At 45.1% G+C, this 25,971-nt stretch overlaps 1 protein-coding gene across 8 annotated transcripts in view; it reads right to left on the reverse strand.

Moving 5' to 3' along the window:
• Positions 1–25,971, reverse strand: part of Snx31 (sorting nexin 31) — a 78,600-nt gene that overhangs the window by 33,938 nt on the left and 18,691 nt on the right. For 4 of the 8 annotated variants that reach the window (XM_045144241.1, XM_045144242.1, XM_045144239.1 and 1 more), the window contains 5 exons: positions 18,081–18,213; positions 8,849–8,913; positions 6,512–6,622; positions 3,740–3,830; positions 1,065–1,152 (listed from right to left, as the gene is read on the reverse strand). In XM_045144241.1, coding sequence (XP_045000176.1) covers positions 1,065–1,152; positions 3,740–3,830; positions 6,512–6,622; positions 8,849–8,913; positions 18,081–18,213 — 488 coding nt within the window. The remainder of the gene's footprint in view (positions 1–1,064; positions 1,153–3,739; positions 3,831–6,511; positions 6,623–8,848; positions 8,914–18,080; positions 18,214–25,971) is intronic. The other 4 variants (XM_045144244.1, XM_045144245.1, XM_045144243.1 and 1 more) reach the window with 2 other exon arrangements.

Here is a 25,971-nt window from a genome sequence, read left to right on the forward strand (position 1 = left end):
GCCCACTTTGTCTCCAAGGAAGAACACAGTTCACCAGATGAATGAGATCTGTTCGTAATGATCAACAACCCCTTCGATGGCTACAGTCAGTAGTCCTTTGCATAGCAAAGCCATGGCCAGCACGTTGTTTGTTTCAGTCCACCCCCATCTCTCTCTCAAGCTCTGCCTTCTTCTTTGCCACTCAGTAGAGACGAAGGCTGGAGGACTAGCCAGGCATGGTGGTGCACGCCTTTAATCACAGCCCCTGGGAGGCAGAGGTAGGAGGACTGACATGAGTTCAAGGCCAGCCTGGAACTACGGAGTGAATTCCAGGTCCGCCTGGACTAGAGTGAGGCCCTACCTCAAAACAAGCAAACAAACAAACAAATAAAAAAGACTGAAGCTGGGCGTGGTGGCACACGTCTTTAATCCCAACACTCAGGAGGCAGAGGTAGGAGGATCACCGTGAGTTCGAGGCTACCCTGAGACTACATAGTGAATTTCAGGTCAGCCTGGGCTAGAGTGAGACCCTACCTCAATAAAAACAAAGAGAGAGAGAGAGACTGGAGGCTGCCATCTTCATCTTGGTCATGTTTGTTACTGTTGTAGTGATTATGATGATTACAGTAACCATCACAACAGTCCTTGGGGCTTATGCCTTGAAGTCTAATTTTCATTTATTTACTTTTTATTTATTTGAGACAGAAAGAAGGAGAGGGAAGAGAGAGAGAGAATGGGTGCACCAGGGCCTCCAGCCACTGCAAACGAACTCCAGATGCATGTACCACCTTGTGCATCTGGCTTATGTGGGTCCTGCAGAATCGAACCTGGGTCCTTAGGCTTCTCAGGCAAGTACCTTAATCGCTAAGCCATCTCTTCACCCCAAAGTCTAACTTTCTACCAGAGAAAGTTATCCTCAGTACCCTGTACATTATAACAAATATTCTGGATCATTCTACCCCATCTTTCTCATTGCTTTCTTCTGAACCTTGCCCAAGCTGTTGGTCTCTCTCCAGCTGTGGGAGGGATGTGACAAGAGGAACATGTTCTGACCAACCCCGGCTTCTGTGATTGCAAGTACTCACCACTTTCTGAGGCCAATCTTACAGTTTTCCACTTCACAACTTTGAAGACTGATGTAAGGGAGTTCAAAGTCCACCAGCTTTTTCACAACTACAGAAGAGGAATAAGAGTTTCACTGGGTGAAGTCACACACATAGGGCTGGAGAGGTGGCTTGCAAAGCCTAGCCACCCAAGTCCAAGTCCCCAGGACCCACATACAGCTAGATGTGCAAAATGGTGCATGCATCGGGGGTTCCTTTGCAACAGCACCCCCATTCTGTCCTTCTCTCTCCCTATCTCTGTCTCTCTCTGCTTGCAATTAAATAAATAAATATATTTTTTCAAAAGAAATATCAGGCTGGAGATATGTCTTAGTGGTTAATACACTTGCCTACAAAGCCAAAGGACCCAGACACACATAAGCCAGATGCACAAGGGGGCGCATATCTGGAGTTCATTTGCAGTGGCTGAAGGCTCTGGTGTGCCCATTTTCTCTCTCTGTCTCTGTCTCTCTCCCCCTCCTATTTCTCTCTCAAGTAAATAAATAAAAAGAAATACTTAAAAAAAAAGAAATATCACACAAAGTTTACCTAATGGAAGCTTTCAAATGAAAAAGTGAGATGATGCTACTGAGGATAAATATATTCTCTTGTATCAATGTGGTGGTTTGATTCAGGTGTCCACCATAAACTTAGGTGTTCTGAATGCTAAGTTCCCAGCTGATGGATATTTGGGAATTAATGCCTCCTGGAGGGAGTGTATTGTTGGGGGCGGGCTTATGGGTATTATAGCCAGTTTCCCATGCCAGTGTTTGGCACACCCTCCTGTTGCTGTGGTCCACCTTATGTTGGCCAGGGGTGATGTCCACCCTCTGCTCATGCCATCGTTTTCCCCTGCCATCGTGGAGCTTTCCCTCAAGCCTGTAAGCCAAAATAAATCTCTTTTTCCCAGAAGCTGCTCTTGGTTGGGTGATTTCTACCAGCAATGCAAACTGGACTGCAACAATCAATCAATCAATAGTATTTGATCCTCAGTAACCTCAGCCCCTTGGTTTTCGTAAAACATTTTACCCTGCTGAAAAGATGAAGCAATAGGTCCAGAGACTTTTGTGACTGTGCAAACACACTACAATGCCTAGGGAACAGTCATCCCAAGTTCTTTGATTTTCTAACTCAAAACTACTGTTCCCTACTGTTCCTTGAAGAAATTAACTATGTTAAATTAGCGAATGCCATTTCATAGCTAAAGAAGGCTTTCACAATTTAGAATGCAGGGAGAGAAACCAAAAGGCCAGGAATCTATCTTGTTAAGACATTTATTCATTTATTTATTTTGTTTTTTCAAGGTAGGGTCTCACTCTAGTCCAGGCTGACCTGGAATTCACTATGTAGTCCCAGGCTGGCCTTGAACTCACAGTGATCCTCCTACCTCTGCTTCCTGAGTGTTGGAATTAAAGGCATGTGCCACCATGCCCTGTTCAAGACGACTTTTATTTTTTTTTATTTTTTAATTTTTTAAACATTTTTTCCATTTTTATTTTATTATTTATTTAAGAGTGACAGAGAGAGAGAGAAAGAGGCAGAGAGAGAGAGAGAAAGAGAGAATGGGCGTGGTAGGGCTTCCAGCCACTGCAAACAAACTCTGGACACGTGCGTCCCCTTGTGCATCTGGCTAACGTGGGTCTTGGGGAATCCAGCCTCGAACTGGGGTCCTTAGGCTTCACAGGCAAGCCCTTAACCACTAAGCCATCTCTCCAGCCCCAAGACTTTTATTTTTTAAAACCTAAGAACCTTTATATCATCCCTATTTTACAGCATATATTCTCTAGCAAGGAAACATTGTATAGTGGTAAGATGTCTTAAAACACAAAGATCTATTGCTTGATTAACCAATAATCTGTGGCATGGCCAGTGGTAAGGGATAAAGTTGAAGAGGAACCAGGATTGGGACCAGAGTAGGCACAAGAAGTGTAGTTGACTCACCTGAGGTGTTAGTCTTGACCACACTACCTGTAACAGGTTATGGTGTGTGTGTGTGTGTGTATGTGTATGTGTGTGTGTGTGTCTGTGTGTGCGTGTGTGCACATGCATGCACAAGATCCTTAATCTTTCCAACTTGACTAGACTGAGAAATGCCTAGAAAATCAGTAAGCCTGCCTCTGGGTATATTTGTGAGAATATTTTCCGAGATGATTACTTGGATGTCTTAATCTTTTGGTGGGTTCATAGTATGATGGCATTATTGGGTGGTGGTGGAAGGCAGAATATGGGGCCCATGTGTAGGTTCCTGAGGACATATCCTTAGGGGTTATCTCTTACCCTGACCCCTTCCTCTGTTCCCTGTACTTTGCTCCCAGTTTCCATGAACAGTTGTGTTCCACCATGCCCTCCCTGCCGTGATGGACCGACACCTCAGAAACCATGCAAAATAAATAATCCTTCCATAGGATGTTTCTGTTAGACATCCTGTCACAACAACACGGGGTCTAACTGACTTACTGCCTCTCTAGAGTTGCTTGTCCCAGCTCGCTCTAAACAAGGACACAACCTTCCATTTCCCAAACCTTGATACCCGGCTAAGAATAATACTAGGTAGGGTGGGGTGACTGACTTCCCCAACAATACTCCCCCACCTTCTAGGCCAAGCCCCTGTGAACACCTGCCCTCTTTATCTCCCACCTTGCCCTTTTCCTTCTTACCAGAGAGCTTGCCCTCCTTGCAAAACCGAATGAGAAAGAGGCCAAAATAGCTCAAGAGCTCTCGACATAGTCCAAGTTTATGTGACACCACCTTTAACCAAAGACAAGTGAAGGAAGGGTGTTAGGAACGACAGTCCTGTTTTCCAACTATGATGAACAACCGGTGCACACCAATAACAAGTAGTCTAGCCAGTCAGTGAACACCCAAAGAAAGTTTTTAGAGTTTAAAAATGGTACATAGTCGTTATGGCTGGAATGTGTGAAATGTCCCCCAACAGGCTCATGGATTTGAACACTTGGTCCCCAGATAACAGCACTGTTTGGGGAGGAACGTCTTATGGAGTCTTGTGAAAATGGGACCTAGCCAGCAAACTCGAAGTCTGTGATGGGTTGAATCATATGTCCCCCCATAAACTCAGGTATTCTGAATGCCTGGTCCCTAGCTGATGGCAATTTGGGAGGTGGAGTCTTGCTGGAGGAGGTCATGTTTCTGGGGACAGGCTTTTGGGTGCTATAGCCCAGCTACCCCTTGACAGAGTTCCCCTCACTCTCTTACTGCTGTTTTCCACCTGCTGTGGCAGAGGTGATGTGTAGCCGCTGCTCATGCCATGCCTTCCCCTGCCATCATGAAGCTTCCTCTCAAGACTGTAAACTAAAAATAAATCCTTTCCTCCCATCAACTGCTTTGGGTCAGGGTTTTTTTTTTTTTTTTCTTAATTTTTTCCAGCAACGAGAAGGTAACTACAACAAAGCCATAGGGATGAGCTTTTATTTCACCCTCTGCTTCCTGGTCCACTGAGACGTGAAGAGTCCCAACCACATACTTCCTCCACCACGAATTCCACCATGCTTCCCCACCATGATGGACTGGTGCCCTCTCAAATTATGAGCCACCATAAAGCCTTCTTCACTTAAATAATTTTCTGTTGTTCTATTACAGCAATGAGAAAAGTCACTAATACAATATTCGTTCTAGAAACCTTAGAAATTAAAAAAAAAAAAACGAGGGCTGGAGAGATGGCTTAGTGGTTAAGGCATTTGCCTGCAAAGCCGGAGGACCCAGGTTCGATTCCCCAGGACCCCCATAAACCAGATGCACAAGAGGCACATTTATCTGGGGTTCGTTTGCAATGGCTACAGGTCCTGGCATGCCTATTCTCTGTCTGTCTCTCTTCTCTCTCTTTCCTTGCAAAATAAATAAGTAAAATTAATTACTGCAGTACTGAGCACTGCAATATCTCTATCACACCTTCCAAGGCTCAGGGTCTAATGCAGAAGAGGTGGTAGAAAGAATGTAAGAGCCAAAGGAAGGGTAGGACTCCTTACAACATGCTCCTCCCAGACACAAAATGGCCTGGATATCCATGGCCTCACAGGGCCTGGCACTACCTACACAAGACCCTCATAAGAGGAGGAAAAGATGATGACATCAAAATAAGAGAGAGACTGATTGAGATGGGGAGGGGGTATGATGGAGAGTGGAGTTTCTAAGGGGAAAGTGGGGGGAGAGAGGGCATTACCATGGGGTATTTTTTTTTTATAATCATGGAAGTTGTTAATAAAAATTTGGAAGACAAAAATGAATAAAAATAATTATTATTTTAAAAAGACTGATTTCATACAATTAAAACAAACAATCCTGCTTAAGTGGCCCCTGCTATAGCTGGTTGTCTTCTCTTGGGTGTAGACACCTGTCCTGGATCATTTTTGTGCCTGTTACAGCATGGAGGACAGCAGCGGTATTCTCCACAAACATCTGCCCTTTTGCGACATTTGTCTGTCAGGCTGACTCAACAGCCTCCCTTCCTGTAGGCTTAACTTAACCAGCTGTCTGGAAAAGGGCCATTCCCCCCTGCCCGGCAGGCATACCGAAGTGCCCGTGCTGGCATCCCCTTTTGACACCTGGGCGTGACTTTCTTTGAGGCTTCCTGTGCTGGTGAAGTATAATTTACTGTGGCTTTGATCCAGTGGAAACCTTCCATCCCATCAGGTGTAATTTACTATGACACGGCCCGGCCATCGCTGTGTTCCTCTTTGACCTTGACATCAGCGGGCTTTCATCTCATCAATTGTGGCTTCGGCTTCCCCACTGGGTTGCAAAAAACTCAGCAGGGACTTCCACACCACCACAGGCCATCGCCCTCCCCCGGGCAGCCTGGCATGCTCTGTAGTTGGGCGGACCAGGGAAAGGCCCAAGAGGCAGAGCTGCTGATAAAGCACATTTGCAGAAGGGAAGATGCTCTCTGCGTCTCACTCACGTCATCCTCAAGTGACATGAACGTGGGCCTGGCCTTGGTGCATTGAGCCTGACATGGCTTTGGGGCTTTCTGACGTGTGTAGGGTGGGGGTTCTCCCAGACACCCTGGTCATTCTCTGCCATGACCTGCCACCACCCACCTGGGGTATGGCCTGTTCCAGACAAGCATCACCCTCCTTCCTGCGTCCTTCCCTGGAGCACCCCATGCCAAAGACATCTGCATAATTCTAGGGCACAGTTTGGCCAAGCTCTAGGAAGTGGCTACAGCAGTCTTCAGAGGTCTTAGGAAAACAGATGACCCCAGGAAGGGTAAACCCAAGGAGGCCCTGGAACATGGGCTCCAGCTCAGACTCTTTGGTCAGCCTCACAGGACAGCCCAGCACCTTTGCCGAGAAGTCATCCACGGGGTAAACCAACATGCAGGGCGATTCTACCAGGGCGCCACATCCCTGTCCCCACCGAACAAGAACCATCCAGACATTCAGCTCTAGACTTTAGGTTTAAACAAAGTGTACCTCTAGGACTCTTTCAGCTGTATCCGATGTAAGAATTTCCACTCGCGCGCACCTTCCATTGGGCAGAAATATATCTAGAAAAGCTTTCATGATTGCGGTGTTGAATGTGTTCTGTAAGCAAAAGGAGAGCAGAGTTACTGGCTTATTATACGGATGTAGCCCAGGAAGAGTCATATGGAAGAAATACCCGGATGAGGATTATGGGCATCTGTGTTCACTGGAGCTGAGTGCCCTCCCTGCACCTCTGCGCCTCCACCACCCAGAAAATGCTCCCAACCCCATTGTTTCAGGGCCCTGTGGAGGTTCCATTGTCCCCGGTGTGTGACTCTATATACAACTTATTCCTGCAGCTCTGAAACAAGAATCACCAGTGCTCCCTTCTGACGGCTGTGCTGAGCGTTCAGGAGGTGACGCAGGAGGAACACAGAGTGCCACTCATCACCCTCAGCTGCCAGTGTATTGCTTTGATACTGCTAGTGGTAAGAATAAAAAGAAAAGCCCTGGCGCACCCATTATCTCTCTCCCTCTTACTCTGTAAAATAAATGAAAATAAAATATATTTATTTGAGATGGAGATACAGAAATGGGCAGGTAGAGCAAGCGAGTGTGTGAGAGAGAGAGAGAATGGGCGCACCAGTGCCTCCAGCCACTGCATACGAATTCCAGATGCATGCGCTCCCTTGTACATCTGGCTTACGTGGGTCCTGGGGAATCAAACCTGGGTCCTTTGGCTTTGAAGGCAAGCGCCTTAACTGCTAAGCCATCTCTCCAGCCCACAACTGGTCATTCTTAATGGAGGCTTTCCTGAAGGACTCCTAGAAGGTCAAATGTGCTCCTATTTTCAACGCAGCATGTCCCTGCCCAGAGGAAAGAAGATGTTCTTCTGTTTCCATAGGCCTGAAGGGCCAGGGCTGGAACATGGGCTTTTCTGGCAACAACCACTAGGCAGAGGCAGCCCTTGGACGTATGAGAAGCAATGATACCATCCAGGTGCGGAAGCTACCTCTCCCCTGCTCCTGGAGCTCTTCCTTCAACCTCGCACCAGCCCTGCGGGAGTGATCTCCCTGTGAGCTCAGCCACCTCCTTCCCCTGCAGTGATGACATCTGCTGATCGCCTGTCCAGCACTCCACTGGGCAATGAGAGTCTGGCCATGGACAGTGAGATGAGAGTACAGTCGCCCTCCTGCTTCCCTTTCATCACTATCAGTCCTGAGCTTCCCCACACCTCCAGGAACTGTTGTTTTTATCCAAAGGGGATCAAAAAAAAAAAAAAAAAAAAACCCTTGGGGAGGTAATATGATGGAGAATGGAATTTCAAAGGGGAAAGTGTCAGGGGGGAGGGAGGGAATTACCATGGGATTTTTTTTTTATAATCATGGAAAATGTTAATAAAAATTAAAAACAAAAACCTAGAACATATATATATATATATATATATATATATATATATATATAATCTCCCTTCCTATTCAGCCTGCAAACCTTCAATATCAGCTTAGGCATCATCAATCATGAGTGCAGGCATCAAAATGTCTCCACATATGGGGCAGGAGAAATGGCTCAGCAGTTAAAGCGCTTGCCTACAAAGCCCAAGGACCCAGGTTTGATTGCTCAGTGCCCACATAAAGCCATATGCACAAGATGGCACCCACATCTGAAGTTTATTTGCAGTGGCTAGAGACCCTGGTGTGCCCATTTTTTTCTCTCTCCCACTCTCTATCATAAAATAACTAAACAAAAAAATTTTTTTAAATGTCCCTACATGTACAACTGTGGCAAGCAATGCACATAACACATCGACTTAGCAAAGTTTCAGCTGAGGGGCAAGTGGCCAAGGTTCTTTACAAGGGAAGGAGGATGATATCCACTCTGTCCAGATGGATTTTTCTCTATTTACAGTACAGCCAAGGGGAGGTTAATACACAAGCGGTAGCTGGCGGGACCATTGTCCTGAGGTCCTCATTGTATACTCTTGGCAACCTCAGCTGCAGCACCTGGGCTCCAATCTCAGCACCGGATCCTTAAGGATAAAGCAACGGCTCTTCTTCTTCCCTGGATGCTACCTTGTTCGGGGCCGGCTTGAAGAAGGATGGGATGTACAAGCCTACAGAAAAGGAATCTGCTTCGATCATACTGAGTGGTACACTTCATTTCCATCTAGAGTCCCAGCTTCCAAAGACAGAATCATTCTTCAGTTTACTAGACATGACTCCATCTACCAAAGTCTGGGCTCGGCAGGCCTGAGGCCACAGCAGGCCTGTGCACGTGTGCTTGCGCAAGCGGGAAACACACATGATCTGCAGAAAGCATGGCCTGAGTAAGCTACAGCAAGCTTACCAGCTGTACCAGTTTTAAAAACTCAACGAAGACATCACTTCTCAACACATTGGGGTCCGCAGTTACTGAAAAACATAAAACGGTGAGCCAAGTTAACATGCGCCTGCTTGGAATCTATAAATGGCTCTGAGTCTTTCAAGGGGGTCTCAAAGCCTCACAGGTGCAGTGAAGGTCCCCCTAAAGTGAGGGAGGCTTCTCAAATTTAGGACATTCCAAAAGACACTCCCCTCGAGAGATGGTTTTGACAATATGAGCCCACCATGTGGCACCAGTTCCCGGGAGCCTAGGTTATTCATGCATACCCATACTGTTCAATATTCACCTTACTATACAATTGGGATCATGATGAAGAGATGGTTTAGTGGTTAAGGAGCTCACCTGCAAAGCCTAAGGACTCACGTTTGACTCTCCAGATCCTCCATAAGCCAGACACACAAAGTAATGCAAGCGTCCAAGGTCACACATGCACACAAGGTGGCACAGTAGATTACAGTGACTGGAGGCCAAGAAGCACCAATTCTCTCTCTCTTGCTCTCTCTCATTAAAAAAAGCCAGTCTGAGCTGGGCGTGGTGGCGCACACCTTTAATCCCAGCACTCGGGAGGCAGAGGTAGGAGGATCGCCGTGAGTTTGAGGCCACACTGAGACTACAGAGTGAATTCCAGGTCAGCCTAGATTAGAGAGAGACCCTACCTCAAAAAAAAAAAAAAAAAAAAACCAACAACTAAAAAAGCCAGTCTATTGGTCTTGCCTCAAAATGAAGAAGAAAAAGAAGGAGGAGGAGGAGAGGAGGAGGAGGAGAGAGAGCTGACCACTTCCCACACAAGCATGAGGGCCTAAGGCGGCCTGAGAGATAGCTCACGTTCCATCCCCAAGACCCACGTAAGCAGCTGGGGGTGGCCATGCCCATATGTAACTCCAGTCTCACGGAGAACAGAGACCCTAGAATTACCAGAGCTCCGGGAGAAAATAAAACCAGCAAGCTTTGGGATCCTTAGGAGAAAAAGATTCCAGCTCAAATGTGAATAGGCAGAGGAAGAACAATGGAGCAGGACACTCAGTCTCGGGTTGGGCCACCATCAGAGAGCACATCCTGCTTCAGGCAAAAGCATGGGACACCACAAGGGCGCACATGCGCACATCGCACATACACACATGCGCACATGACACGCACCCCCCACCCACAAAACAGCAGAGATGCAACAAGAGGGTATGAACGCTCAGTTTAGTAAGATACATGGATGAACTGTGAGAATGAAATACAGGATTGAACTATGGGAAAGAATTATTCTTGTGGAGCTTAGAAATAAATTTTCCAAAACAACTGCCGGGAGATGCTCAATTCTTTACTTGTATCTTGCCCTAAACTTAATCTTACAATTATGTCCAACCTACCCACTTACAGCAATGTGACTAGGTTTCCTCTGCCTTGGTGTACCTTTGGCCTGACCAGCACAGATGATCAGCATTGACAAACAATGTTGAAAGATGCCGACTGATCTTAAGCTATGCTTCTGCCCCGATTTCCTCAGTGGCCTGGACTCTTGACTCAGAGCAAACATGCACGTATAAGTAGTGATCAAGCTGGGCGTGGTGGTGCATGCCTTTAATCCCAGCATTTGGGAGGCAGAGGTAGGAGGATCACTGTGAGCTCAAGGCCACCCTGAGACTCCATAGTGAATTCCAGGTCAGCTTGGGCTAGAGTGAGACCCTACCTCGAAAAACAAAAAGAAATCCTACTTTTTTGGACAATGGAACACTCAGGAGCCATAGATTGTTGCTAGAAAATTTTCAGTGCCAGGGATGAGATACCTTCCAGTGAGTTGTTGGCCAGGGAGACCCCTGATGCCCCCAAAACATTACAGGCCATTGCCTAGGCCCTTGGTTTCCCAACAGGAGTAGATGGTAAGACCCTATTGCTGAAGACTCCACATACTTGGGCTGCAAGGCCACTGAGAAATCCTGCTGGAACTGAGCTGATAACCTCCTCCATGTAGACCAGCTGACAGAAAGCTCGAAGAAGCCATTCTGCGTGCAGTTCAATGGGAGAGAGAGAAATTACCAGTGAAAATACTCAACAGGGGACACTGCAAGCCTTATATTTGGTCAGCCAGGCCAAATGAGCCGATGGGTGCAATAGTGGCACGTCTGTCATGGTGGAAACCAACTGCCCTCTAATTGGATTAGAGGCCCACTCCATGGGAGGGAATACATCCCTGATACTGAAAACTTAAAACAGGGGTAGTCATGAGCCCTAGGGGTGTAATGTCTGCTGCTGTCTGGATAAATGTATACACTATGCTTATCAAAATGTCCAGTAAGCACTTCTCTTAATGTTCATACCCTTATATTAATGCTACTCTCATTTTGGTAGAGAACCTTCTACTTTCAGATGACAGTGACCTTAGGACGACTCAGAAAGTATCATGGGCTGGAAAGAACTGACCGGAGTGCTCAATACTGCAATACCTCTATCACACCTTCCAAGGCTCAGGGTCTAATGCGGAAGAGGCAGCGGAAAGAACGTAAGAGCTACAGGAAAGGTAGGACTCCTTACAACGTGCTCCCCAGACACAAAATGGCCTGGATATCCATGACCTCATCGTTCCTGACACTACCTACACAAGACCATCATAATAGGAGGAAAAGATCACGTCTTCAAAATAAAAGAGAGACTGATTGAGATGGGGAGAATGGAGTTTCAAAGGGGAAAGTGGAGCCGGGCGTGGTGGCGCACGCCTTTAATCCCAGCACTCGGGAGGCACAGATAGAAGGATCGCTGTGAGTTCAAGGCCACCCTGAGACTACAGAGTTAATTCCAGGTCAGCCTGGACCAGAGTGAGACCCTACCTCAAAAAAAAAAAAAAAAAAAATCAAAGGGGAAAGTGGAGGAGGGAGGGTATTACCATGGGATATTTTCTATAATCATGGAAGTTGTTAATAAAAATTTGAAGAAAAAGAAGTAGTGATCATAGTGTTGGAGACAAGGTCAGTAACCAAAGGCCTACATTTCTATTGAAGCCAACAGGTGGGCCTAAGTGTGATTGCTCTTGTGATCAGAGTGTGTGTGTTCTAGATCAGCAGTGTCCAGCAGGTCACACCCCTAAGCCCCTTCCTTTAGCAAATGTTTAAGGATTACCCAAAGTTGACAGTTCCTCACCCTTTGCTCATACACTGGTGTGCTTGTTCGTGTATTGCTGGTTTTTGGCTGTTCGATACAAGTGCCAATAAGCACCTGTATGCAGAGAAACTCAGAGCCACAGTGACATCAGAGCAGCGATGATGTCAGACAAAGCAGGTTTGCTAACGGCTGAAACTAAACCTCTCTTCAGTTTCTTTTTTCCTCAGGCTGCTGCTAGAGGCAGCTAGCTCACTCCTGGTTGGGGGGGTTACTTCTATTTCGCAGACTCTGTTCCTAGAAGTTTCTCCATTTCTGGACAGGAAAATTCCAGGAGTTAGTTTTTTATAAATTCAGGGCTGTGCCCCAGATAGGGTGCTAGGTCGGCCTTCCCAGAAGACTCTGTCTCAAAGTGGAAGGAGAGGATCACAGGCATGCAGTGGTACAGGCACACCCCTCATATACAAATTTTTTTAAGGGGGGGCTGGAGAGATGGCTTAGCAATTAAGGTACTTGCCTGTGAAGCCTAGGGACCCAGGTTCAATCTCTAGTTGTGCTGGTTTGATTCAGGTGTCCCCCATAAATTTAGGTGTTCTGAATGCTAGGTTCCCAGCTGATGGAGATTTGGGAATTAATGCCTCCTGGAAGGAGTGTATTGTTGGGGGCGGGCTTATGGGTGTTATAGCCAATTTCCCCATGCCAGTGTTTGGCACACTCTCCTGTTGCTATTGTCCACCTGATGTTGGCCAGGGGTGATATCCACCCTCTGCTCATGCCATCATTTTCCCTCAAGCCTGCAAGCCAAAATAAACCTCATTTCCCACAAGCTGGTCTTAGTTAGGTGATTTCTACCAGCAATGTGAACCTGACTGCAACATTAGTACCCATGTAAGCCAGATGCACAAGGTGGTACAAGCATCTGGAGTTTTTGCAGTGGCTAGAGGCCCTTGCATGCTCATTCTCTCCTTCCTTCCCTCCCTCCCTTCCTCCCTCCTCCTTCTTCTTTTCTCTCTCTCTCAATCTAATAATAAAATTTGTAAAGAGAAAATTGTTTTAAGGGCTGGAGAGATGACTTGCACTTAAGGTGCTTGCCTGCAAAGCCAAAGGACCCAGGTTCAATTCCCCAGTAGCCACGTAAAACCAGCTGCACACAGTTATGTCTGGAGTTTGTTTGTAGCAGCTGGATGCACTGACATGCCTGTTCTTTCTGTCTTTTTGTCTCTCTATCTATCTCTCTGCTTGCAAATAAGTAAATAAAATAAAAAATGAAAGTGGGATTTGACCCTGGGTCCGATTCTGGAGTCCAAACCTTGAGGGATGACACTATGTTGCACTGTGATCACTTGACCTTGTGAAAGACGACACACAAGACATCTTGATCCTATGGATCCAGACAGATTACATTCAGACTTGAAAGGACTAACTCAGTAGGTCTAAAAAGAGGAATAGGTTCTATTGCCCAAAAATTGGAAATAGGTGACTTCTAGAATTTTACTCATAATACAAAGTAATGAGGTAAATTCATAATTGTTCATGTAGAAAAATTCTAAGATTATTTTAAAAATATTTTTGTTTATGTATTTGCAAGGGGGGAGAGAGAGAGAATGAACATGCCAGGGCTTCTTGAACTCCAGACGCATGTACCACTTTATGCATCGGGCTTTACATGGGTACTAGGGAATCAAAACCAAGTGATCAGGCTTTGTAAGCAAGCACCTTTAACCTCTGAGCCATCTCTCCAGCCCCAAAGATATATTTAATAGGAAAAAGTCAACATATAAAAGAAAAAAAAATGTGTCTTTAGATGTGAGGGATATTAGTGAATTTGTTGGTTTGAATAAGTGTAAAGAAGGTTTCTAGATAATGTTGAGACCCACTTCCGGTTAAGATGGCGGCGTAGGTACCACGCCAAAGCAGCCTAGGGGGGAAAAAGACCAAAAAAACTCAGCAAAATACACACTTTTACTAAAAAGTGAGGTGTATAGGAAATTGAAGCGGCAGCGGAGAAGTAGAAGAGTTATAGAGCATCCAGAGCCCGCACAGGTGGGAAAAGCGGCTCCGGCAGCTCGGCCAACCGCAGCGGCCGCGGCGCAGCAGAAAGCGGCCAGACTCGGCTCGAGCCGCAGGAAAAGCCAGGTGCGGGATTTTCCCCTCACACCACGCTCTCCGCAACTCGGGAAACGTGAGGGGAGAGCGGCAGCGAGCAGCGGAGGAGCAGACCGCGAGGTAGAAGAACACGTGGAGCAGCGAGACAAGCAGAGCAGCCGCGGCTCCCTCCCCTCCCCCACCGCCTGAGCCCAGCTCCAGCGAACACAGCAGCGGCCCGGGACCCGGCCACGCCAACTTGGGCTGACAGCGGGACCCAAGCAGGAGCAGAGTTCGGCAGCAACATCAGCGGCTCCAGCACCCGTAACAGCAGCCCCAGCAGCAGCAGACCCAGGAGCGGCAGCAGCAGCAGATCCCGCAGCAGCAGCTTCAGGGGGAGCAGCGGCAGTGGACACAGCAGCAGCAGCTTCAGCAGCAGTGGTGGCTCCAGCAGTGGCAGCTACAGCAGCAGCAGAGGCAGCAGCAGCGGCTCGGTTTGCCCCGTAGGAAAAGCAAGTGCCCAGCTCCAGAAATCAGAACAGCAGCCCGACGACCCAGGCAGCAACTTGATTGAGACCAAAATCACCCAAGGTAACTGGGATTGCACCAGGGAAGGGTCTCACTTGGTCACAAGCTGACTTGGATCCCTCAACAGACCAGAAATCTAAACCTCTTTGTTGATAGAGGATCTGGTCATTATAATAACTACTCTTGCATACATACTCGGGGCTGTTTTGGATTGAATGTGTACAGTGTTTAGTTAAATTTTAGAATCTACCTGTATTTTATTCCACTCAGCCTGCTTGAATACTCCTATAGCAGGGAAACTCAACCCCTAAGAACATCTTTGTAGATACTCTGAGAGTCTTAAGAGCCACACCTAACACCTTAAGGTCCTACCCTGAAAATATATTACATCAAATCAATTGATACAGCTAAGAATACACAGCTAGCTAGATAATGTTGATTTTTGGATTTTGATACTTTTTAATTTTTATTTATTTATCTGAGAGTGACAGACAGAAAGTGAGAAAGAAAATGGGCCCAGCAGGGCCTCCAGCCCCTGCAAACGAACTCCAGATATAAGCACCACCTTGTGCATCTGGATTACGTGGGTCCTGGAGAATCAAGCCTCGAACCTGGGTTCTTAGGCTTCAAAGGCAAGCACTTAACCACTAAACCATCTCTCCAGCCCGGATTTTGATACTTCTAAGGTGGCTATGTAAGAGTGTCCTTGATCTTAGGCAAGACACAGAATCATTTTAAGGATAAAATGATGTAGGCAAGGCTCAGTTGGTAAAGTGCTTGCCTTGCAAGCATGAGGACCTAATTTGATCCCAAGAATTCAAGTAGAAGATAAAATCCAGCATGGTGACCTAGGCTCATGATTTCAGTGCTGGGCGGGGGGGAGGGGGGGTGGAGACAAGGCAGATCCATGGGGCTCATCGGCCAGCTGGTCAAGCTTACTTGGTAAATTCCAGATCAGAGATAGAGCCTATGTCAAAAAAGGTGAAAAGGGCTGAAGAGATAGCTTAGTGGTTAAGGCGTTTGCTGGCAAAGCCAAAGGACTCTGGTTCAATTCCCCAGGACCCACGTAAGCCAGATGCACAAGGGGATGCATGCATCTGGAGTTAGTTTGCAGTGGCTGGAGGCCATGGCGCGCCCATTCTCTCTCTCTCTCTTTCTTTCCCTGTGTCTTTCTCTCTCTCAGATAAATAATAAAATATTTTTTTTAAAAAAAGGTGAATAATGCCTGAGGAATGACGCCTGAGACTGTCCTCTGGCTTCCATATACATGTGTGGGACCTACACACACTTCTGCACCCACACATGGACATATATATTCACATATACCACCCACCACACGCTCAGACCCCAAAATACCAAATACAGAAAAACATGTATCATAAACCATAATTTACATTGAATGAAAGGGAAATGAAAAGGGATGTATGTAGGGCTGGAGAGATGGTTTAGCAGTTAAGGCGTTTGTCTGGAAAGCCAAAGGATCCTGGTTCAATTCTACACATAAGCCAGATGCACAAGGGAGCACATGCGTCTGGAGTTCGTCTGCAGTGGCTGGAGGCCCTGGCGCTCACTCGCTCACCCTCTCTCTCTTTCTCTCTCCCAAATAAATAAAAAAAATATTTGGGGGGAAAAAAGGAAGTACATACACTCTGGTGCACACACAGATTGCTTCTGGGGCATACACAAGCCACCAAATGAGTATCTCCTTATGGAGGCCAGCATCTGGGGTGGGAGAGAGACTTACCAATCACTGCATATACTTTACACGTAGAGACATATTTATAACTCATTTTTTAAAATATTTTTATTTATTTGAAGAGAGAAAAAAGGAGAGAGGCAGACATACACAGAGAGAGAGGGAGATAATCTGCCACAACCAATGAACTCCAGATGCACGTGTCATTTTGTATATCTAGCTTTATGTGGGTACTGGGCAATCAAACCCAGGCCATCAGGCTTTGCAAGCAAGAACCTTTAACCCATCTCTCCAGCACCAGACTTCTAATTTAAACAAAAACTTTGAATATTTGGATTTTAATTTGATTATGAATGCTGTCATACTTTCCCCATCATGATGGGTTGAACCCTCCAAAACCATAACCCACAATAAGCCTGCCATCCCTTAACTTATTGTCAGTTTTGTCACAGCAATAAACAGAGTAACTAATACAAATAGATACAGAATTTGGCTTTTTTAAGATCTAGTTTTAAACATTTTATTTATCTATTTTATATGAGAGATAGAGAGAGAGAGGTGGAGAGAGTGAGAATGGGTGCACCAGGGCCTCCAGCCACTGCACATGAACTCCAGATACATGCACCAGCTTGTGCATCTGGTTTAGGTGGGACCTGGAGAATCAAACCTGGGTCCTCAGGCTTCACAGGCAAGTGCCTTAACCACTAAGCCATGTCTCCAGCCCCCAAATTTGGCTTTTTTGTTTGTTTGTTTGGTTGGTTGGTTTTTCAAAGTAGGGTTTCACCCTGGCCCAGGCTGACCTGGAATTCATTATGGAGTCTCAGGGTGACCTTGAACTCATGGCGATCCTCCTACCTCTGCCTCCCGAGTGCTGGGATTAAAGGCATGCGCCACCACGCCTGGCTCAGAATTTGGCTTTTTGACTCTGAACCCTCTTTTTGTGTGAGAGCTTATTTCGATAGTCAGAGCCAACACAAAACACCCAACGGCAAATCATAGACTATTTTAAAGACTCAACCTGAGCAACACGTACGGTATGACTCCATATCCATGAAATGTCCAGAATAAGCAAATGCACAGAAAGGAATGAGAGTCATGGTTGCCAGTCCTGGTGGGAGAAGGTGAAAATGCAAAGACCTGGGCTGCAGAGATGGCTTAGCAGTTAAGGCGTTTGCCTGCAAAGCCAAAGGATCCCGGTTCAACTCTCCAGGACACATGTAAGCCAGAGCACAAGGGGGCGCACGCATCTGGAGTTCATTTGCAGTGGCTGGAGGCCCTGGAGCACCCATTCTCTCTCTCTCCTTCTTTCTCTCTCTCAAATAAGTATATAAAGTATACTTAAGAAAAGAAAGTGGAGGGCTGGAGAGATGGCTTAGCGGTTAAGCGCTTGCCTGTGAAGCCTAAGGACCCTGGTTCGAGGCTTGGTTCCCCAGGTCCCACGTTAGCCAGATGCACAAGGGGGCGCATGCGTCTGGGGTTCGTTTGCAGAGGCTGGAAGCCCTGGCGTGCCCATTCTCTCTCTCTCCCTCTATCTGTCTTTCTCTCTGTGTCTGTCGCTCTCAAATAAATAAATAAAAAATATTTAAAAAAAAAAAACACAATGTAACTTTAAAAAAAAAAAAAAGAAAGTGGAAAGACCTGAGAATGGGCCCAAAGTTTCCTTCTGGAGGGATGACAACATCATGAAAGCAGAACGCAGCGATGGTGGGCACAATTACATAATTATGTTAACACCACTGAACAGTGAATCTTGTGACGTGTAACTTACGTTGCAACACAGCTACAAAGCAAATTTCAAGTACGTACCATCTTGTAAGTATCGTTCCAACTGCCGCCTCCTCTCATCAGCCATAGATGAGGTCATGGCCAGATAGTGCTTGGGTGGAAAGGGTGGCAGACAGTTTCCAAAGACCCGCCTTAGCTGAAAGATCCCAAAACACTGTTAAGGCAAGCGAGACTCTGGTTCAAGGGTGGTGAGATACAGACAACGCCTCGTAAAGCACCTTATTTCAAAGGAGCCATTTGCTCACTGGTGAATTTTTCGACAATCTAAATTTGATGCCAACATTTATATATATATATATATTATCTGAAATTTTAAAACATGCCCTGAGGAGAGTGTAAAATATTACAACCTGGAGAGATGGAGAGATGGCTTGGTGGTTAAGGCATTTGCCTGTAAAGCCCAAGGACCCAGGTTGGATTCCCCAGGACCCATGTTAGCCAGCTGCACAAGGGGGCACATGCGTCTGGAGTTTGTCTGCAGTGGCTGGAGGCCCTGGCATGCCCATTCTCTCCCTCTCTCTCTCTCCCTCGTTCTCTGTCAAATAAATAAATAATAAAATATATTAAAAATATTACAACCAATGTGGAGGACAGTTTGTCAATTTCTTACAAAGCTATCCATAGTCTTTTTAATATTTATATGTACTTATTTGCAAGCAGAGAGGGAGAAAGAGAATGAGTGAGAAGGAATGTGCCTCTTTTTAAGAATATATTTTTATTAAGCCTTTAATCCCAGCACTCGGGAGACAGAGGTAGGAGGATCACTGTGAGTTTGAGGCCATCCTGAGATGACATAGTGAAGTTCAGGTCAGCCTGGGCTAGAGTGAGACCCTGCCTCGAAAAACCAAAATAAAATAAAATAAAATAAAAATTTTATTTAATTCATTTGCAAGCATGTAAGATAGAGAAGAGAGAGAGGAAGAGAGAATGAGAATAGATGCACCAGTGTCTCCAGCCACTGCAAACAAACTTCAGATGTATGTACCACTGTGCATCTGGTTCTATGCGTATACTAGGGAATCAAACCTGGGTTGTTAGGCTTTGCAGGCAAATGCCTTATGAGCCATGTCTCTAGTCTCTGCAAGTGCTTCTTTGTACATCTGGCTTTGTGTGGATTCTGGGGAATCAAAGCTAGGACCTCAGGTATTGCAAGCAAGCTCGTTTACCCACTGAGCCATTGCCCCAATTCAACATATAGTCTTAATACAAACTGCAGCAACCTCACTGGTAATATTTACTGAACTGATCTGAAAACTACATCTATACCAAAAAAAAAAAAAAAAAAAAAAAAAAAACATCATATAGTGCTGGAGAACTAGCTCAGTGGTTAAAGGTGCTTGCTTGCAAATCCTGACAGCCTGAGTTCAATTCCCCAGTACCCACATAAAGCCAAAAGCAAAGTAGAGCATGCATCCAGCGTATGTTTGTAGTGGTGAGAGGCCCTGACATGCCCATTCTCATTCTCTCTCTCTCAGGCACTCCCTGTCTCTCCTTGCAAATAAATAAATAAAAATTTAAAACCCTGCATACAAACATTTGGAGCAGCTTTATCTGTAACATCTCAAAACTGAGAACAAGGGCTAGAGAGATGGCTTAGTGGTTAAGGTGCTTGCTTGCAAAGCCAAAGGACCCAGGTTCAATTCCCCAGGACCCACATAAGCCAGATGCACAAGGAGGTACATGCATCTGGAGTTTGTTTGCAGCAGCCAAAGGCCCTGGCATGCCCATTCTCTCTCTCTTTCTTTCTCTCTCTCTCTCTCTCCCTCTCTCCCCCTGCCTATTTCTCTCTCTCTTAAATAAATAAATAAAATATTTAAAAATTTTTAGAGGGCTGGAGAGATGGCTTAGCAGTTAAGCGCTTGCCTGTGAAGCCTAAGGACTCCGGTTCGAGGCTCGTTCCCCAGGTCCCACGTTAGCCAGATGCACAAGGGGGCGCACGCGTTTGGAGTTCGTTTGCAGAGGCTGGAAGCCCTGGCGCGCCCATTCTCTCTCTCTCCCTCTATCTGTCTTTCTCTCTGTGTCTGTCGCTCTCAAATAAATAAATAAATAAATAAATAAATAAATAAATAAATAAATAAATAAAAAATTTTAGAAGCTGAGAACCATATATGAATGGATGAACAGTGTCATATCCATACAATAGAATACTATTCAGCCATGAAAATTAAGGATCTATTTAGCCACAGAAAGATGTGGATTACCCTTAAATACATATAGCTAAGTGAAAGAAGTCAGACTTAAAAGGCTATATGTAATTTGATTTCAATTATATGAGAATCTGGAACAGACAAAAGCACAGAGACAGTAGAAAAATCCACAGTCACTAGGAGCTTGAGGCATGAGAGCTTTGAAGAAATGAAGCATATGACATTAAAAATTTTTTTAAATATTTTTATTTATTTATTTGCAAGCAGAGAGAGAAAGTGGGTGCACCAGGGCCTCCAGCCACTGCAAATGAACCCCAGATGCATGTGCCCACCACTTTGTACATCTGGCTTTACGTAGGTACTGGGTAATCGAACCTGGGTCATTAGGCTTTACAAGCAAGTGCCTTGACTTCTGAGACATCTCTCCAGCCCTGCATATGATATTTTTTTAGGGCAATAAAAGTATTCTGGGATTGGAGAGATGGCTCAGCAGTTAAGGCATTTGCCTGTGAAGCCTAAGAACCCAGTTTCAATTCCCAGGTGGCACATGTGTCTGGAGTTCATTTGTAGTGGCTAGAGGCCCTGACATACCCATTCTCCCTCTCTCTCTCAAATAAATAAATAAAATAATGAAAAAAATCTTTTACAAAAAGCATTCTTGCCAGGCATGGTGATGCACACCTTTAATCCCAGCACTTGGGAGGAAGAGGTAGGAGGATCACTGTGAGTTCGAGGCCACCCTGAGACTCCATAGTGAATTCTAGGTCAGGCTAGGCTAGAGTGAGACCCTACCTTGAAAAAAAAAAGTATTCTTGGCAAATGTCTATAATCCCAGACCTTGGGAAGTAGAGGCAGGAAGATCAGGAGTCCAAGGTCATCCTCAGCTACATAGTAAGGTCAAGGCCAGTTTGGGCTACATAAGGAAAAAAAAAAAAGAAATTTAAAAACATTCTTTTGTACGAAATTTGTAATTGTAATGCATGACATGCTGCATTTGTCAAAGCCTATTAAACCTTATAACACAAACTAAACATAGGTAAGTATTTTAAACATTGTTTAGGAAGTTGGAAGAATCACAAGAAGGAACACAGAGTATGACAAAACAATCTAGCTGCATGTATGTAACATATGAAAACACTTCACGGAAAGGGGAGAGGGGAAAAGAAGCGACGGCCTAAGTGACTCCAGCAATGAGTGGAGTCTGCAAGCGCAGACACTAAGTGCACATTAACACTGTACTCAAAACCATACAATTATGTAGATAAGTGGCAGATAGTGACAGGTTTCTCACTGCTGCTGTGGGAGCTTACAGGTAAGAGGAGCCTAGAATGACCCAAGTAGTAATTTACGAGTTGGATCCATTAGCATGAACTCAGGTTTAGCTTTATGTATTGGTGAGAGAGCCAGCAAGAGGGAAAATGGGCACACCAGGGCCTCACCATGCCTGACTTATTTGTTTTTTTTTATAACCTGTTCTTTTTACCAGGTGAAAAACATCAGATTCCAAGTAGAGGGATATGCCACAAAGTACCTGAGAAGGACTCCTCAAAGCTGCCAAGCATTTTAAAAAACACAGAAAGTCCAAGAAACAGTCATAGTCAAAGGACCTTCAGGTGACATGAGAACTAAATGTCTGGTCTTGGGGAGAAATAGGACATTGGGACTTCTGGGTAAGATGGCAGCAAAGTAGTCACACCAAAGCAGCCTAGGGGGAGAAATAAGCAGCAAAACGGTCAAATGCACTCTTCTACTGAAAAGGGACGGTGTATAAAGAATTATCAACCGGGCTGGAGAGATGGCTTAGCGGTTAAGCGCTCGCCTATGAAGCCTAAGGACCCCGGTTCGAGGCTTTATTCCCCAGGACCCACGTTAGCCAGATGCACAAGGGGGCGCACGTGTCTGGATTTCGTTTGCAGTGGCTGAAAGCCCTGGTGTGCCCATTCTCTCTCTCTCTCTCTCTCTCTCTCTCTCTCTCTCTCTCTCTCTCTCTGTCACTCTCAAATAAATAAATAAATAAAATGAAAAAAAAAAAAAAGAATTATCAACCTCAGCAGAGAAACAGGAGAGACCCAGAGCTCCTTGCAAGCAGGAAGCGCAAAAGCAGCTCCGGTTGGGATGTGGGCAGCCCCACCCACATGCCCACCCAGCCGGGGCTGCACAGAGCGGCAGGACCAGAAGCCAGATGAAGGGATTTTCCACTCATGTCAGCCTCCTCACGAAGTCAGGACACTCAAAGGAGAAGGCAGCAGGGACCAACTGAGCAGCTGCTGAAGGGGACCAGCGGAGCAGATCCAACTCCAGGCACCTTGTGCAACCTCTCTTTCCGCATCCTCCAGTGACACGAACAACCCAAGAACTCATTCGCCTCCCCCCTACACACACACACACATAAAAACCACAGCATCCAACACAGCCAAGCAGAACACCAGATCCAGAGACCCAAGCAGCCTAACTGAGTCCACAGTGAAACAGAGAGGGATGGACGTAGGAAGCCATCCCAAAAGCCAGGTTCATCGAGCTGCACTGGAAGTGCTAATCTCACCTTCCATGTCAGGGCAGGTTATGAGTTAAATTTTTGGTCGGCTTTACCATTCTCAAATGAGCTACATATTGGTGTTGACTATTGTTGCATTTGGTGTTTCCTGATTTATAGGGCCTTTGTCTTTGTGGTAGTTTGAATAGAATACATGGGCCCCAATATATTCAGTTCTTTATTGTTTGTAGTTTGCATCTGCAGCCACCTGGCTGGAGGTGGTGTCACTGGGTGGATCTTAAGGTGTGGTGGTGGGTTTCAGATTTCAATCTAAAGATATGCAAAGTGTGCCTAGCTGGAGCTCCTGAAGTGTGCTGTGGTTTTTGACCTTTAGGCTTGTGCTTCTGTCTCTGCTTGGGCCTGTGAAGGCAGGCCAGCTTCTTCTGCCATTATGGAACTTCCCCTGGATCTGTAAGCTTCAATACATCCCTTCCTCCATAACTGTGCCTGGTCTGGAAGTTCATCTCAGCGAACCTGAAGCTGTGTGATACAGTCTTTTTCTTCTGTCATTACTGGGGGCAGGACCTGACTGGCCCCAGGCTGACTTGGAACCTATTTCAGACAAGAAATCTCAACCTCCTAGTTGATAAGATTAAGGGAGTGGGGCAACACATCCCTTTAGATTATCTGTCTGTTTTAATCCCCACACTCGTATAAAAACTCTGTGCTGGTTTTGATTGAATGGATATATTGCTCAGTTGAACTAATAAATTCCAACAAAGACAAAGACAAACTAACAGGAAGGCATGAATGGGAATTTCAAGGCATTCAGGACATGATGAAGAGATCAAACGTAAGCAGTCAGGATATAGTAGAATGAGAATTTCACTCCAAAGGCATAATAGGTATCTTTATTGAAATCATAGAAGAAAATTCCCCCTAAGTAGGGAAAGTGATGCCTTTAAAATGCCAAATAGACAAAATCAGGAAAGAACCTCTCATCGCCATATTATAATTAAACTACTAAACACACAAACCAAAGAAAATATATTGAAAGCAGTTAGAGAGAAAAATCAAGTCTTATATAAAGGCAAGCTCAACAGATAACACCAGATTACTCAACACAAACTTCAAAAGCCAGAAATGCTTGGAATGATTACAAGTACTGAAAGATAACAACTGTCAACCAAGATTACTTTATCCTGCAAAGCTATCCATCCAAATTGATGGAGAAAAAAAGGACATTCCACAACAAAAGCAGGCTAAAGAAATATAAGACCACTAAATCAGCTCTACAAAAGATACTTGAAAAGATCCTTCATGCTGGAGAGAAAGAAAAACACACACATGAGGAAACAGGAAAACAATAAACCATACTCAAATAATAGACCATATCTTAGAACACAAAGCAAATCTTAACAAATACAGGAAATTGAAATAATTCCTTGCACTCTATCTGATCACAATGGGATTAAACTATAAATCAACAGCAACAAAAGATATAGAACATACACAAAATCATGGAAACTAAACAGTACACTACTAAAAGATGAATGGGTCAATGAAGAAATCAAGAAGGAAATCAAAAAATTCATAGATTCAAATGATAATTAGAACACAACATACCAAAACCTTTAGGACACAATGAAGACAGTCCTGACAGAGAAACTGATAACTTTCAGTTCCTATATTAAGAAATTAGGGCTGCAGAGATGGCTTAGCGGTTAAGTGCTTGCCTGTGAAGCCTAAGGACCCCGGTTTGAGGCTCGATTCCCCAGGACCCACGTTAGCCAGATGCACAAGGGGGCGCACGTGTCTGGAGTTCGTTTGCAGTGGCTGGAGGACCTGGCGCGCCCATTCTCTCTCTCTCTCTCTCTCTCTCTCTCTCTCTCTCTCTCTGCCTCTTTCTCTCTCTGTCTGTTGCTCTCAAGTAAATAAATAAATAAAAATTTAAAAATTAAAAAAAAAGAAATAAGAAAGGTCACAAGTAAACAATTTAATGCTTCACCTTAAGGCCTTGGAAAAAAAGAACAAGACAAACCAAAAATCAGCAGACAGGAAGAAATAATAAAAACAAGGACAGAAATTAATGAAATAGAAACTACAAAAATCATAAAAAAGAATTGGTTCTATGAAAGGATAAACAAGAGCAAATATGACCAAAAGAGAGAAGAGACACAAATTAATAAAAATTAGGGATGAAAAAGGCACCATCACAACAGATACCAAAGAAATTCAAAGAATCATAGGGATATACACTCCACTAAGTTTGAAAAGCTGAAAGAAATGGATGATTTCCTTGATCTATATGACCTACCTAAATTAAATCAAGATGAGATTAACCACTTAAATAGACCTATAACAAGTATGGAGATCCAAGCAGTTATAAAAAAAAAAATCTCCCAAATAAAAGGCTAGCCCCAGAGGGATTCACTGGTGAATATTACCAGACCTTCATGGAAAAATTAACACCAATGCTTCTCAAACTTTTCCATAAAATAGAAAAGGAAGGAATACTACCAAACTCCTTCTATGAAGCCAGCATTATCCTGATACCAAAACCAGACAAAGATAGAACAAAAAAATTACAGACCAATCTCCCTGATGAACTAATGTAAAAATTCTCAACAAAATATTGACAAACAGGTCTAGAGGAATGACTTAGTAGTTAATGTGGGGCTTACCTGCAAAGCCAAAGGACCCAGGTTTGATTCCCCAGGACCCATGTAAGTCAGATGCACAAGGTGGTGCATGTATCTGGAGTTTGTTTGCAGTGGCTGGAGAACCTGGCAAGCCCATTCTCTCCTTCTCCTTCACTACCTCCCTCCCTCTGTCTCTCTTTCTCTCTCAAATGAATAAATATAAAATATTTTTAAAACACTGACAAGCAGAATACAAGAATATATCAAAAGAAGCCGGGCGTGGTGATGCATATCTTTAATCCCAGCACTCAAGAGGTAGAGGTAGGAGGATCACTGTGAGTTTGAGGCCACCCTGAGACTACATAGAGACTACATAGAGAGCCTGAGCTAGAGTGAAACCCTACCTCAAAAAAACAAAAAAAGGGCTGGAGAGATGGCTTAGTGATTAAGCGCTTGCCTATGAAGCCTAAGGACCCCGGTTTGAGGCTTGATTCCCCAGGACCCACGTTTGCAGATGAGCAAAGGGGCACACGTGTCTGGAGGTCGTTTGCAGTGGCTGGAGGCCCTGGCGCGCCCATTCTCTCTCTCTCTCTCTCTCTCTCTCTCTCTCTCTCTCTCTCTCTCTCCCTGTTGCTCTCAAATAAATAAAA

This window comes from Jaculus jaculus, chromosome 2 (assembly GCF_020740685.1).
Source record: "Jaculus jaculus isolate mJacJac1 chromosome 2, mJacJac1.mat.Y.cur, whole genome shotgun sequence".
Classification (NCBI taxonomy): Eukaryota; Metazoa; Chordata; class Mammalia; order Rodentia; family Dipodidae; genus Jaculus; species Jaculus jaculus.